At 36.8% G+C, this 15,720-nt stretch overlaps 2 protein-coding genes across 2 annotated transcripts in view; both read right to left on the bottom strand.

The window, feature by feature from the left end:
* The window catches only part of LOC140246789 (uncharacterized), a 246,896-nt gene that overhangs the window by 166,162 nt on the left and 65,014 nt on the right, over nucleotides 1-15,720 (bottom strand). The gene's annotated exons all lie outside the window — the stretch shown is intronic.
* Nucleotides 10,734-15,720, bottom strand: part of LOC140226628 (uncharacterized) — a 58,551-nt gene continuing 53,564 nt past the window's right edge. The window contains 2 exon segments of the mRNA XM_072307077.1: nucleotides 10,734-10,910; nucleotides 12,163-12,339. Coding sequence (XP_072163178.1) covers nucleotides 10,734-10,910; nucleotides 12,163-12,339 — 354 coding nt within the window.

Below are 15,720 nucleotides of genomic sequence, written 5' to 3'. Positions count from 1 at the left end.
GCAGCAACAATTTAGAGCTCTAAATTACCCTGGACATTATTTCACTTTATCAAAGTTCTCTGACTCTCATTGTCTAGTCGGTCATTACGTTCATATTAGCATTTTCGGGCTTTTTTTCACTCTCGCCAAGATAGATCAGTTCGTTATTCCACTTTTCGCATGAGCCGAAAAAGGTCATTAGTATGAATATGCATATTAGTTTGTAAATTCACTGTGATAAGTTTCTGTGATGCGATGACTAATCATGTGACCCTTACCTTAATAGTGCTTGCCAGCACATCCACCTGACAGCAAGCATGGTATTTCGCACAATAAAAGGAAAAAAGCTGTTGTAGCATTCAATACAAAACAATGAAATGGATGACTGATAAATTGTCAAATGAAGGAGTATATATTGTGATTACTTGATCTCAAAGCAATTTCCTTCTTTGTTTTAACATGAATTCCATAAATTGTTACGTCGGGCAAGCTTATGCATTTTGCCGTTTTGAAAAAGCATGAAGTTCCTAACCAACTGGGAAAAAAAGAAAGGTCATTTAGTACCAATGTGGATGAGCTTACTACGAACTGCCTTATTCTCGTGCTCTCATCTACTCATACTTCTTCCTTTTCTCCTTCTTTACTGTTCTGCTACCAGATGAATTCTGGTTCAATCACATTTTGCCAATGTCTTGTTTAGTTTGTCTTCCTTAGCTGCCGTCCTTTCCCTTTCACCCATTTTTTAGTCTTTTATACGTGTCTTACCCCCTTTATTTATCCTTACTAGTTAAACAAGTAATAACTCTGCGACATTTCTTATAAGGTTAATACTGGATTAGTTCTCCTCTGATGTCTTGACGTCGTTCTCTTAGGTGTCTGTTCCCTTCTTGGTCCTCTCGGCAAATTATCTCCTCGCTCCATCTCTGCTTTTTTGCAGGTTCTTTCGGAGCAGCTGAACTTGCTTGAACCTGAACTGTTCCCTGACCTCTGCATCTCTGTGTCAGATGATGAAAAGGCACTATTGAATATAAATATGTATGCATATATATATATGGGTGAGAATTTTGAACGATGTACAATTGCCAATTTTCGTACCTTATGACATTCTTTCCCTTAGAACACGCCAGGATGATCTAAGCAACCAGATTTTTTCATGTCATCTCAAAGATTGGTAAATTTACTTTCAGGAAATATATGGTTTGGTTGACTTTTGCCTGACATTTTTCATTTCACAAGGACTTAAAACGTAAAAATACGGTAAAAACGCTATTTTCACAATAATTTTTGTTTTTTAAACTAATGATGTGCATTTTTAATGGTACGTGGCATCTAATATCTGACCATGTTCTGGATCTGACATATCATGGGTATGTACCACAAAATTATAAGAACTTTATTTGCACGTATGAAATTACAGAGAACAATTAAAATATCAAAGTCCTAAACAGACGAACGTCCGTGATGCAAATTCTACTTTGTTGTCCCAACTGTAACGTATACGAAAATTTGGTGTTCCACCCAATGAACATATCCTGCTGGCTGTACATGGGACGTAATATTCTTTTATGCAAAATTATACTCAGTTTTTGTCACGGACGTGCTTCCGCTATTTTCTAATAAAGATCGTATCCCATGAAACGTTATTGGCGATATTGTTCTGAGTCGTAATCAACTAAGATCTAGCAACACGATAATATGTTTGTTTTGAGTTTCTGTCCATCCTTTGTCAAATAGGAACCGAAATTATATTTTTAGACGAACCTCCAAGAAAAAAAAGAACGTCCGTGATGATTAAAACGTTTTCGAGTGGGACACCATCTTGCTTTGATGTCGAAGGTGCATTTTACCTTTGGCTCTCTAGCCGAGGAGCTGCATGCCATTTTTGGAGCGGACTGAGGTTCGCCCGCAGTTTTTGGACCATGCAATTCACCAAGAACCAAGCAAATAATTAATATTTTCTCTGAAAATTCACCTCCTGATCCCCCTGTGAGCAATACATATGTTGTAAGGATGTGAACTTTCTTATAATTTGCATTGACAATACCTTTTCAAATTTTTGAAAGAGTTAGGAAGGCTAGGTACTCTCTGCCGATTAGTTATCCTCCTGGAACATGACCCTAGTAGTAGAACGAACGTCCGTGACTTATGCAATCCCTCCGATAGGGATAACTTGTCCCGAAAGTGTCCTGTATTCTTTACAACTTTTGGCTCGAATAGCGACAAATAAAGTTTTACAAAGTAGAAAATGAGTTTAGAGCAGTAGTTTCAGAATTTTTAAGGCGTTATGTGATCATGATGAACAAACAATTTAAAATCTGCTCACAATTTTACGCATGTTTTCCCTCTAATTATACAAAAAACAGCTAAACACTTAAAAGAAAGTTATAGGAAAATGGAATTTTGCGTAATCTGTAATTTCTGTGCGTTTAAATTTCTTTCTAATTGTCACAGGGGACTTTCCTCTGAATATGGGGAACGAAAGTCCTCCCTGCGACTGGGATCTTTTCTATAGTCAAAGGTTGACTTTCTCTAAATGCAGCAGATTGTTAGCAGACCATTCACTCATTCAACTCTTTCGACTTGTGCAACGAATGTGCCTCGAAATAAGTAGCCAATCACACAGTATTTTTACAATATAACAATCAATAAGATTTATTACACTGGTCTCAAATTGTGGTCGTTTACAACAATAACATAGTACAAACTTGAATACAGATATCCAATTCCACTTGATCCTGAGCTTGGTTGCTCTGCTCGGTGGTTTATTCTAGAAGCTCCCGTGCTTGGTTGCTCTAGGTTGTCAACGATGCCCTGCCTGAAGTAGCGGGTCGTCTCCCCTTACTTCTGGTCCTCTCTGGAACCCTAAACGGTGGCTCTCTCCCTGGAACCCTAAACACCAGCAGTTGTTGGTGTTTACACTCGAATCCTCCTAGATTCTCTGCTGGACGGTCAGGCTGTCCAAGCCGAAATGCAACAATCCCTGAATCACACTGATTCCAAATAACACTCTGCTACTCTCTAACGTCGCAATCTCGAAGTACATTGTACCGTAGCCTGGTCCTGAGTGTTCCGCATATTATGTGGCATCTGAATTTTATGCCCAAACACTGCATATTTATACATTTGTTGGACCATAGGTCTCCATGTAAAATTAATTAAATGAAGTGACTTCCTAGAAAGTTTTCATAGAAGCCCTGCCCCCTTTTCTTATTGGATGGAGTTTTCTGTCTGTCAAAACTTTCCTGAGTATCTCATTTTGCATTGGTCAAGCCCCTGCTTGACGTCATCACTTCCTGTCTACGGAAACCAAAATTCTTTGAAGTGGTCCTGTTTTGACCTAGCTAGAAACTTGTGTTTGACGTCGTGAATGACGTCCACATACCAGTCAGTATGAGGCATACTACCAGGGATACCCTTTCCTCGTATTTTGACGTCATGTAGGGTTTACTCATCCCCAAAACATTTAATTCCAAATCACTCTCTTTTACTTTGATTGTGCATCGCAACATCTCCTACGGTTATTTTGATGCAAGATTTTGTCTTTAAAGCTGAACTTCTTTTGTAACCATTACGATAACATCAATTTCTTACATGAGCTACCTAATAAACAGTAGTACAATGAGACAAATTTTTACGTGACAAATACAAAATATGTCATATCATGACACTAATGAGGTTCTGGAGACAATTGGTACTGTTACAGGTTCTGAAAGTTTCGCTCACGGACGTTCTGTCCGAGAAAGGAAATTTCTGACAATTACAATATATCACTGCACATGAGATTAATGTTAGTTGAAAATAATACCAAATCACCGAGCCGCTCATACCCGAAAGTGAATAGCGTTCAGCACTCAATTTACCTGTAATAACAAACGGAAAACGTTTTTTTCACGGATGTTCGCTGGTTGAATAAGTCAGTGGATTACATAGTAGGAGAAAGAGGATCAGTGCCACTTTTTAGTGACAGGTGCTGTAAGTGTTTATCTTTCTAGTATAGTAGCTGCCGTCTCAAACAGAACTCATCCAGTTTTGGTCTCCATAACGGACGTTCCCTGTAATTGTCATGATATTAAATGCCTTAATTCATCCTTATTTTTCTCTTCATGACGATTTTTCTCTCATTCCCTTAATAGCCTGAATATGCTGCGACCAAACAGAAAACAAAAACAAAACAAAACAAACCAAAACAAATCCGAAAAGTGCTACGAAATCACATTCAGGATAATGACGGAAGAAGTCTGTAATGAGCATGTGTTGAATAAGAAACGGAAAAGTTTCAAAAGGACGTGGAAGCAGTTGAATGAAAATGACTGAGAAACAGAGAAGGGATCGAGCTCCAACACACAGAGAAAAGAATTGCCAGTGCACTCCCGTATACCAAATTCCTCTGGAGAAGTTTTTGTTTGTTTGTTTTTGTTTTTTATTCATCGAAATGCCGTCACAAGCAACCAAAAATCATGCAGTATACAATTATTGTCTGATGAAAACACACAAATCCTTCGCTTATCATCACATGGTGTTGTTTTATACTCATCAATGATAAGCAATATTCATTTGTAACTTTTTTCCAAGATTTTTTTTTTTCATTTTACATTTAAGAGACAGAGAGATCGTCAATTTGTTTGTGCTTTTGTGCTTACTTTGAAAACACATGTTAAAAAAAGATTAAGAATAGGTTTAAGGTTGCACTTTGATACGTTCGCTCTTCCAAAGATTCGTTACTCCGATGTCCAAAGGTTTGTTATTCCAAAATAAAAAAAATAAAAAAAATTGTAGTTAATTCAGGTTTGTTATTAGAAATGTTCTTCGAAAGATAGATATTAAGGATCATTATTTTTAGGTCCGTTCTTCTAAAAGTGGAATGGGCCTGATAGGTGAAAACGGTTATTATGAGGTTTTGAAATTGGAGAATTTTAGTTGTTAACTTGTTTCTCCACATTTGGATAAGCGAACATAACTTTTCATGTTCAAATTAATAAGCCTTTCGGTTAACCTTCGGAGATTCCTATTATTTACCGAATAGAAAAGCTTCATAATTACACGAACTCTATCAATTTTCGTATTGACAAACTGTATGAATAACGAGCCTCCGAAATGACGCGCTACAAAAGGTTTGTTATAACAAACCTTATTGTATAATATCGAAGTCACAAACACCCATCCAAGTTATATGGACTTTTTGTGCCATGTTATGACGAAACTTCGCAGTATCGAACCTCTTATCATTTCTGACTAATATAATAACACAAATTCTCCTCGGTAACAGTGTGTAACACAAGGAGCAAACACAGAGGGATTTCTTCCCAACGTATTCGTTTGCCCTCCCCAGCTAAACTTCGTATTTCTATAACGGAGCACATTTCTGTTGTTTTTCTATATTAATTCTTTGACATAATTTCAGCTGTGACCATGTTCGTTATATAAAAAGCAAATTTTGCATTAGACTTTATATAACAAGCTTAGGACCTGAATATTTACTTCATGATAACGAAATTTTGATAAATATAATCTTATTCGTTCTCAAGGATGGACTACGTCACTGAGATTACACGTACGTTTGTACGTTCATTTACGAGAGATGGAAAAATTGTTTTCTTTGATTCCTCAGTATGAGAAGATAAACAAGCTTATATAATTGAGAATTAGTAATATCTATTCAGGATTTTGCAGAGGGATTTGTTCTCAAAATGAAATTGCTGTTTGTTGTGAGTAGAATGCGTTTCCAACTCAAGAGAGCTGCATTGTTCAATATCTTGTTTCGAACGTCCGTGAGCTACACGCGAACCTCCGTGATGAAAACTATGCTATGTTTGTTGGGTTATAGAGACTGCCCAGATGAAAAACATCTTAAAAAGGTATATTTTTATTTGGGAGTGAGGATTAAAGTACACTCTAAAAACACAAATGTTGAATTAGCATTTAAAAGGGCCGAGGAGTGACAACATTTTCAAAATGTTGGTTTTCCTGCTAGATTCAACAGTTAAAATGTTATCTTAAAAGTTGGATGCAACACTTCAAAAAATGCTGTCACTCCTCGGCCCTTTTAAATGTTGATTCAACATTTGGGCAATTCCGCGGTTAGTAACGTTACATTTGAACAAATTTAGATATTTGTTTTTACCACTAAATTACCATTCATTCATTTCAAGTCAAAATTATGTCAAAAACATGTTCATCCTTCCCAGGTTTATGATACAGAAAAGAATGAACACAATCCAAGAAATATTAGAATTGCTATAGCAACTTAAAGGGCTGGTTAGTAACGTTACGAAAAAAGGACATGACAAAAAAATCAATGTCTTGTAACAAAAAGTGTGCAAAAATTCAAGTTACTTCAAACAAAGTGTTGCATTAATTTCAATTATTGCATCATGACAAATGTTCATGCAAATTTTTTTAGCAGTTCGACCGATAATTTTTTAGCTAGACCCCCAAAAGCATGGTTAGTAACGTTACGGTTAGTAACGTTACATTTGTCCGGAGTAATTCCGCAGGTCATTTCACCCTTTTGTAATTGACAAAATGTCACATGACTTCTGGAGTATTTAAATGTATTCATCTTTTACCCTTTAGCAAAACTTTGAGGAAAAAATTTCAAAGGAACCCACTGTAATTTGCATTTAAGTGAATTTCAGCGTCCCCAGTCCCACATGTACATTTTAAATGATGGTTTTAGATCTCGTAAAATCAATAAATACAAAAAATAAAATCTACTGAATTTGAAAGACCCTAATGATTGGTGAACATCCATGGCATTGGTTGATACCTAGATCAAAGGGTAAGATAAAGAGGCACATTTCTTTTATCCATGTCATGTCCACCTAACTGCGGAATTGCCCATTTGCGTTTTTAGAGTGTATGGGATAGTGAAATAAGAGGTGAAAATATTGAGTTTCTGTAAAATGCGCGTAAAGTTAAGAAAGTGTTTAGCGGAAGAGCAACATTTCCACAGAAATGACGAATTTAGTTAAATCATCAGTTGTCTACCATTACGTACAGCAGGGCTCGACACTAACGGTGGCCCGGTGGCCCGGGGCCACCAAATTTTTAAAAAGGGCAAATTTGGTGGCCCGCCTCAGGCCACCACAATTTTTTGAAAAGTTTGTCAATAAATGCGTAACTTTTTGCGCCGGAAATTAGCAGTTAAATTTGTTTAAACGATGGATGAAAAGGACTGAATGAGTGCCTGAGAGTGTAGTGTTGCAAGTTTGTTGAAGTTTTATTTATGAGTAGATATGTCCAACTTTTAATTCTTACTATTATAAACCTTAAATATTTGACTCATAAAAAAAAAAAAAAACAGGACTTTTAATGTTTTTTATTGTTTGTTTTTTTTCGGGACACCAAATTTTTCTCTCGGGCCACCAAAAATTTGAAATTTAGGATTTTGGTGGCCCCACCAAACAAAAAAGTTAGTGTCGAGCCATGCGTACAGGTTAAGAGTACAAGCTTAATATTCTGCAATCACGTACACATGTCCCTTAAAATATTTCGTTAGGATTTTAAACTGAATCAGATTTGTGGAAACTATGTTAAATGGTATTCAAATGTATGTGCAGTACTATTACTCACGGACGTTCGCTGCTCTGGACATGGTAAATTTCAGCGGTGAATAAATATTTGTTCCTCTGGGAAAATCCTAGTATAATTGGGTTCATATTAAAGCTTGAGTTATACCCTTTCAGGTAAGATGAATGGTTTGGAGAATTTCCTACTTTTTAAATTTTGCTTTGTTGGCTCAATTGTACATCGTTCAAAATTCTGACCCATATATATATATATATATATATATATATATATATATATATATTATATACTCAACAAAAAAAGTAAGTTCCCCCCTAGCATTTTTGGATATATCTCAAAAAGTATTTAATGACTTTTACACAAATACTCAAACAATCACTTATGATTCTGAACATTTAAGCATGGCTTATTGCATATTTTTCTATCCCTTTCTTTTCATGAGCATACAGTCAAGTATTTGATCATTGATATGTCCACCATCCGCTCAATGACCAGCCGGCATCTCTTCCTCATACTGTTGACTAAAGTTTGTACTTGGCAGTGCTCAATGTTGGTCATTGCTCTGTGCAAGATGCGCTGAAATTCTTGCAGTGAAGTGTCACCTTTCACCTTCCTGCTCGCTTTCCGCTTAATGATATCCCAAAAATTCTCTACTGGATTACAGTTAGGGGATCTTGCAGGCCACTCCATACGTTCGATGCCATTTCCCTCAACAAACTGATCTACAACTTGAGCGCATGATGCAAAATGACCATAGGCACATTAATGTGATCAGCCCAAATTTGAATTACAAATCACATGGCTTCTACCAACATTTTCATATTGAAAAGGCTATTGTTTACAAAAGTATGCATAACATCTGTTTAATAGGGAAGCACATTGTACTTGAAGAAATTCCTGAGAATTACGCAATTTAAAAAGGTAATTTGTTAACTTACATAGGAAATGTATACAATATGCTTCATATAGCCTGAAGTGCAACTTTTTTCCCATGCATTTTGACATAAAATGCATTTTTAACACCAATAATGATATCTGGTTGCAATGATATACCATTCATTTTATGAGCAATGAAATTCCCTATCCATTCCCGTTTAAATTATGACAATCTGTAAAATACTTTTTTGAGATATATCCAAAAATGTTAGGGGGGGGGGAACTTACTTTTTTGCTGAGTGTATATATATATATATAATTATGTCACAATAGAGGAATGCATTAAGTGCCAATTGCCCTGATTCTAAGTCTAGGTCTGCCAATACGCGGAGCAAATGAAGAGTTTGTTTGCAAAAACCGATGAGTCCATATTTGCCAAATGGAGATCTTGGCGATTAAAGGTTGAAAAAAATAAAGATAATAATAAGATTTTTTTTTTTTGCTTCTTTTGACCATAACTTCAAAAATGTACCTTTATATATATAGTGACTAATATATAATTTAAAAGGTATCATTTTGTACTTTATGACAGAGACTGTGCTTCAAAATCTTCAAAAACGGACTTATCGGGTTTTGCGAACAAACTCTCCAAATACAATGTTTGTATATTTGAATTTCTTTCAGACCAAACATGCTTCCAATGTGTGTATGTATGCTGGCTGTTGTTGGTTTTTTTTTTTTTCTCTCAGTTTACACGAGAAAGACCATTGTCTTGCTACAACCGTAGCTCATTATGCAGTCTTGGCTCAGTCACAAATTCTATTAAGAACTGCTACGAACGCCGTACGAACGATTTTAAGACAATTTTGATCAGATCAAAGCTACGGTCACAAAGGTCACACAGATTCTTACGACCTTCTTACTGATTTCGTACGAACGCTGTTAAAATCGCCAGAACAAGTTAAGACCTTATAGAGAAACGAAATGATTTTCAGTTATACAATGACCCTAGAATTCGTACGCTTTTCGTAAGAATGTCTTAAGTTATGCATTCGTCAGACATAAGGCCGTCTTACGATTTCTTTTTGTCGTAAGGTCGAACGCGCAACTCATGGCACTCTCAAGTCATTGGTAAGAAACTTTTAATCTTCAAAGAGGGCAGTAGTGCCAAATAGACTACGACTGCAGCTCCATCTGCAAGTATAGACGAGGTCATGGATGAGGAGGTTGTTGCTTCAACTCTCCCCCTCTCGCTCCTTCCTCCTCATCTCCCTCCTTTCTTTTCTTCCACTTCCCCTTTCCCCTTCGATCGCCTTCCCTTTTGGTCCTATATTTAACAGAGGTGCTTTCTGGTCGAAAAGCTAAAACAGAGTGAGGATTTGAACTTCACGCGTTTGGCTTTATACCCCCTAAAACTCAACAGTGTGTACCCACGCCTTACGAGTCCCTCACGACCACCTTACAACTCGAAGAGTTGTTTATGACAACGCCGTACGAATCTCCGTTCGTAAGGCATTCTTACGAAAGACGTAAGAGCCATCTATGAACGACTTAAGGCATTCTTACAATCGTCGTAAGAATTAAAGGCTTCTAGAATTGTCTCTCGACCCTAAAAAAAAAAAAAAAAAAAAAAAAAAAAAAAAAAAAAAAAAAAAAAAAAAAATATTGCGTAGTTCATATGATGATCCTACGACGTTTGTACGGCCACCTCGGGAAGAGAGGGTTTCGTACGAAGTTAAAAAAAAAAAAAGGCTTGGAAAATATCATTGACCAGGCTGCGAACTTACGAACGGTCTGCGAACGGTCTACGAAAGCTGGTTTTGTACGGCCTTCTTAATAAGAAGATCTTACGAAATTGTGTAAAAATTGTTCGTACGGCGGTCGTAGCAGTTCATAAAGGCATTTGTGACCGAGCCTGAAGAAGTCTGTACGGAACCAGGGTTCATAGATCGTTCGTAAGTTCGTAGCCTGGTTGATGGTCTTGTCAAAGAATTTTTTTTTTTTAACTTCGTACGAATCCCTCTCTTCGGAAGCCGGTCGTACGAACGACGTCCGAACGTCGTATGAACATCGTAAGAACTACGCAAGATTCTGTTAGGTCGAAAGACAATTCTAAAGCCTTAAATTTTACGACGATTGTAAGAACGCCTTAACTCGATCATACGGGGCTCTAACGTCTTTCGCAAGAATGCACTAAGAACGGAGATTCCCACGGCGCTCTTACGATCAACTATTCGAGTTTGTAAGGCGTTCGTTAGGGTACTCGCAAGGCGTAGGTACACACTTTGTGCCATTGTTGAGTTTAAGGGGGTATTAAGCCAATTGCGCGAAGTTCAAATCCTTACTCTGTTCTATGTGTTCAGTATTATTCCCTCTAGTTCCTTCCGTCTCTTCTGAACTGAAGCAACCTCTACAACCACTCGATCTTCTTCCTCCTCATCTTCCTCCTCCTCCTCCTCTACTTGCAGATGCAGCTGCAGTTGTAGTCTCTTTGGCACTACTGCCATCTTGAAGTTTAACACTTTTAACTGTAACAGAATTTCCGACAGGACACGGCAGCGTCTTTTTAACAACCCGACCAATCATTAAAAAAAAAAAAAAAAAAAAAAAAACTCGTAAATCTTCTCACGAATGGCTTGAGGGTATAGTGAGTTGCACGTACGACCATATCGCGACAAAAGAAAAAATCGTAAAATGGTCGAAAATCTGACAAAAAAAAAAGAACTCAAGGCATTCTTACGAAAAACGTACGAACTCCAGTGCCATTGTATATCTACTGAAACTATTATGTTTCTCTAATAGGTTTGAAGTTGTTCTTGCGAATTAAACAGCCTTCGTACGAAATTCGTAAGAAGGCCGTAAAAATCTGTACCCATCTACGAATCTCTATGAACCCCAGAATCTGATCGAACAGTGACATTCGTACGAACGCATCGTTCGTACGAACCTTTGTGACCGTAGCTCTGTTCAAACTCTGATCATCAAGTCACAATCACGAAACGTTGTAGTTCATGAAGACCACATTCTTTAAATGTTGCGTTTTCCTGGCTATGACATTATTATGTTTTATGGGCTGTTAAACACATAATAAGAATCATACAGCGCAATTTTAGAGTGCATGTCTGTGCAATAGGAAAATTAAGTGCATATCTATGTCTTGCCTCCTTACTCGTCACAGAGACACTGGTTCAACGGTTTTCCATTGATGGTAATGTCTTCAACCTGTAGCAGTTAAGGAATAACACAATACAGAAGCGAACCACACTTGAATTTCAATGATTCTAATTATTTACTCGAATGAAAACAGCTACTTGGATTCATTTTACTCTATTCGCTTACTTAGAAATAACAGCTTGTTGGTTCTATTGTTTCTTCGCTTCGACAGATTTAGACACATTACAGTGGAATCTAATTTGTAAACTAATGCAATCCCGGAAAATTACGGCGTGTATGATTTAATAATCTTGACTTTTTTCTCGTTTTTGGTCTTTTTTTTGTTTTGTTTTTACAAATATCAAAAGTATCAGAATGGGAATATGCTTGAATTACCCTTCCCCCCCCCCAAAAAAAAAAACAACAACAACAACAACTATGTATAAATATTTGTATATATATATATATATATATATATATATATATATATAAGTAAATGCGTGTGTATGTGTCTGTGTGTTGATGCAATACCTCAAATAATTATGCAATATACTCTGATATCGACATATATGCCTATGTATAGGCATACAGAAGTACACAAATATGCTATTTTGGTCTGAAATTTACCTTACAGGATGTGGGCTGTGAGGCCATTCCCTTGAAGAATGTATCTGGGAGCTTGGGGCAGGTGATATCCGCCTTTTCAAGATGAGGCATATGACACAAAAATTCTGCATATTTTGTTGCTGCTGATGCTGACTTTGAAGTCCAACCCTCAATAAACTGCATCGACAGTTTGCGGATCTGATCAAAAAGAGGAGAAGGGAGCACAATTTCACTATTTCTTAATTCCTTTGCCCAATCCTTATTGTTTCGAATATTTGACGAGGTAAAAAAAAAAATCGTGATATTGAAAGTTGCATCCCTTTCCAGTATAGAGAAGACTCACGACTTGCTCGAAAAGAAAACGTGATATGGGGCCACAATATCGACTATACACTGATTTTATTCGCTTCATTGATGATATCATTGTCGCTTTACATCCTAAATCGATACTATGACCCTCGGAGTATAGTGCGGAGTTGAAATATCTCGGAACAGTAATCGTCATTTTTACGCACGAAAAGTAGTCGATATCTCTATAACATTAGATTAACTAGTGTTGTCGCGACAGTTTATACTACAAAAGTGCGCCGCTGAAATTATTTCAGACTTTCAACATGATGCAAGATAATATATATGGCCCGCTACAACATGACTTAATTCCCTTACTCTTCATTTTGATGTAATTTATAGCACATAGTACTCGCTTACGGATATATCGATGATTTTATTACCGTATGTCAAATGGTTGAGGAAATCAGTGCTTCGATAAAAATGCCTTTAGAGTTAACCTTCCGATGATATCATGATCAAGGGGATGCGAGACAGTTTTCACGACCTGACAATAGAAGGTAGGCTCCTAACAACCGCCGCGATGTTTCTTTTTTTTTTTTATTCATTTCCATTTACAGGGTGGATAGCCCTTTCAGGACAAGACTGATTTTCAAAGGGGTCCACGTAGAAATACAATGATTTACAGGGTAAAACAATTAATACAAATCACATAAATAACTGTATACAACAAAACAAACAAGAGTAAAAATGAAAGTACTCAACATAAGAAATACAAGTATACCTATTCACTTCAAAAGCATGGAAAATGTGCCTAGATAAATTGAATTTTCTGTCAGAGTATGCAAATAATCATTCGTGATATGAATATTAATCAATGTATACATAATAACAACATCAAATATGTATATTTAAAATGCAGCCTCGAAACAAATCATATCTACTTATATTCCGTTTAAAAATACAGATTGTATCTCTCGATCGAATATCATACGGTAGACTATCAAATAATATTGCACTAGAATATAAAAAAAAACTGTTCCGTTTAAAATTTGTATTTGATTTTGGCAAAAATATTTTACATAAATTATTACGAAGAGAATATTCGGAGTTTGCATGCATATTCGATTGGCAAGGTATTCACGAGCAGTGTGATGGACACATTTAAACATGAGAATAAGATTCATTTTTTTTCCATCTCCTTTGAAGAGGCTCAATTCCTGACTGGTTGTATAATTCATCACTTCGTGCAAACATATCAGCATTTACAATAATTCTCAAAGCTCTTTTCTGTAACATAAAACAGTATATTCAGATGTGACTTATTAGCACTGGTCCATACAGAAGAACAATAATCAAAATGAGATTGAATATATATTGTGTGATACAACATTTTTATAATAATTTTATGAGAATTCGTCATGATTTTGCTTTGCGAAGAAGACAAACTCTTAACAACCTCGCTACGAATATAATCAATATGATATTTCCAATTTAAAGTAGAATAAAAAATCACTCCCAGATATTTACATTTTGAAACACGGTGAAAAAATTTTCCCACCTATAGCAAGTTTAAGCAAATCATCATTAAATCTACTTAATCGCCTTTGGAAACCAATAAGCATATATTCAGACTTTGCCGCATTCAGAATCAATATTGTTATGAGTGAGCCATGACGATTTTTTTTTGTGTGTAAATCTTCATTTTCATCCAGACATAACATGAAACAGGTGTTTTGTATCTTTGGTTTTTAAGTCCTTGATTGCCAAGATATACACTGGCATTGTCTACAGGGGTGTAGCTTCTTCAAACGAGAGATTTGCCGCATGAAGTCACGATTTTTACCATGCATTTTCTCTTTTTTTTTTGTGGGGGGGGGGGGGAGGGATAACTTGAAACAGTATTTTCCAAAGATTGCCCTTCTATATATTTTGGTACATTTTGATGAATTTAACCACAGTTAAGCCTGTTATGCCTGTTTAAGTCTTTGTCACATAAAAACAAAGGAAATGACAGGAAGGAACATCTCAGGGCCATAATTACTTCACATTTTACATCTTCAGCAAATTCCGTCGAGAAACAGCCATCATTTCATACTTTATGATATTGTTTACTGAAATCAAAACAGAAAAAAAACCCCGCAAACTCTGTCTGACCTGGCTGCGAATTTATGGTTGCCATGGCAACCAGCAAAACCAAATGTAGCTGAATTGTATATCAAAATGTTCGCAATAAGATTGAGGGCGAAGGAATGGCAAATTAAAACCAGGTGGAGGGCACTTGGCCTTTATAAGCTGAACTCTCTGTCTCCCCATATGGTGATGCGATAATGCATAATTGTAGTAAAGCTTGAAGAGAATTTTCAGCATGCGGGATTAGCTACGAAGGGATTATTCCACTCATGGAATCTCTCTCCCTACTTCATAATACTGCAATGGTTGTATGAGTTTGAATACAAATTGGCACAATATTTTCAAATATTATTCCAGCCGAATTGAGGGCTGTCAAATTTCATCAACTGCAGTTGGTTTTTAAACATCTTTCCTACCATTTCTGCCCTACACGGTTTTTCAGTCCAGGTTTTTGTCTTTTGACTACCTGCCACATTGTACGTGGATTAACCCCTTCCTCACTGGAATCGGTATACCAGGTTCCCGTGGGAGCAACTGATATACGGGAACAAACCAGGTTCCTAAAATGAAGACAAGAGTGCCTGCTTTAGGGGCCTAAATTCATGTTTCTTTATGTCAAAATTCTAGAAAAGTGGGTTTGATAAAAAGATCAGAGTTTAGTCTAGCAGCATTTGTTCCTCTTCTGTTTGAAAAATGCGTGTTTCACAGTATTATGTAGGCCCTACCTTTTCCTGATTTCGTTTTTTGCGTGTTCTGCTGTTAACTCGTACGAACATGTACATAGCGATCAAGGCTGAGATTAGTTTTATGTGGGTTCGCTGACCCCAGTCACCTCATTCAGGTACCTGGTTTTGTGTAGAACAAAATATTCTGAGAGCTCATCAGCGCACGTTCTATTCATACCTCCCACCCGATCGATATTTCCATTGTTCACGGTCACATGTATAGTTGACCGTGGAAAGGGGGATACAATGTACCACTTGACTGCCTTCACGCAGCTGGATTACCAACCTGTCTGCCTCTTTGTCGACGGACGAAAAGAATCTCGTTTGGGGGCATTAACGGCACTCAGAGAATTGCGGGAGGAATGGCAGGGTTAAATGCATCTACTATCTATCCACTGCATATCCGATAATACTTCCCGATTCTGCTCAACTG

This window comes from Diadema setosum, chromosome 3 (assembly GCF_964275005.1).
Source record: "Diadema setosum chromosome 3, eeDiaSeto1, whole genome shotgun sequence".
In the NCBI taxonomy this organism is placed as follows: Eukaryota; Metazoa; Echinodermata; class Echinoidea; order Diadematoida; family Diadematidae; genus Diadema; species Diadema setosum.
Note: the sequence above shows the minus strand (reverse complement) of the source record. Positions and strands in the feature narration are given on the sequence as shown.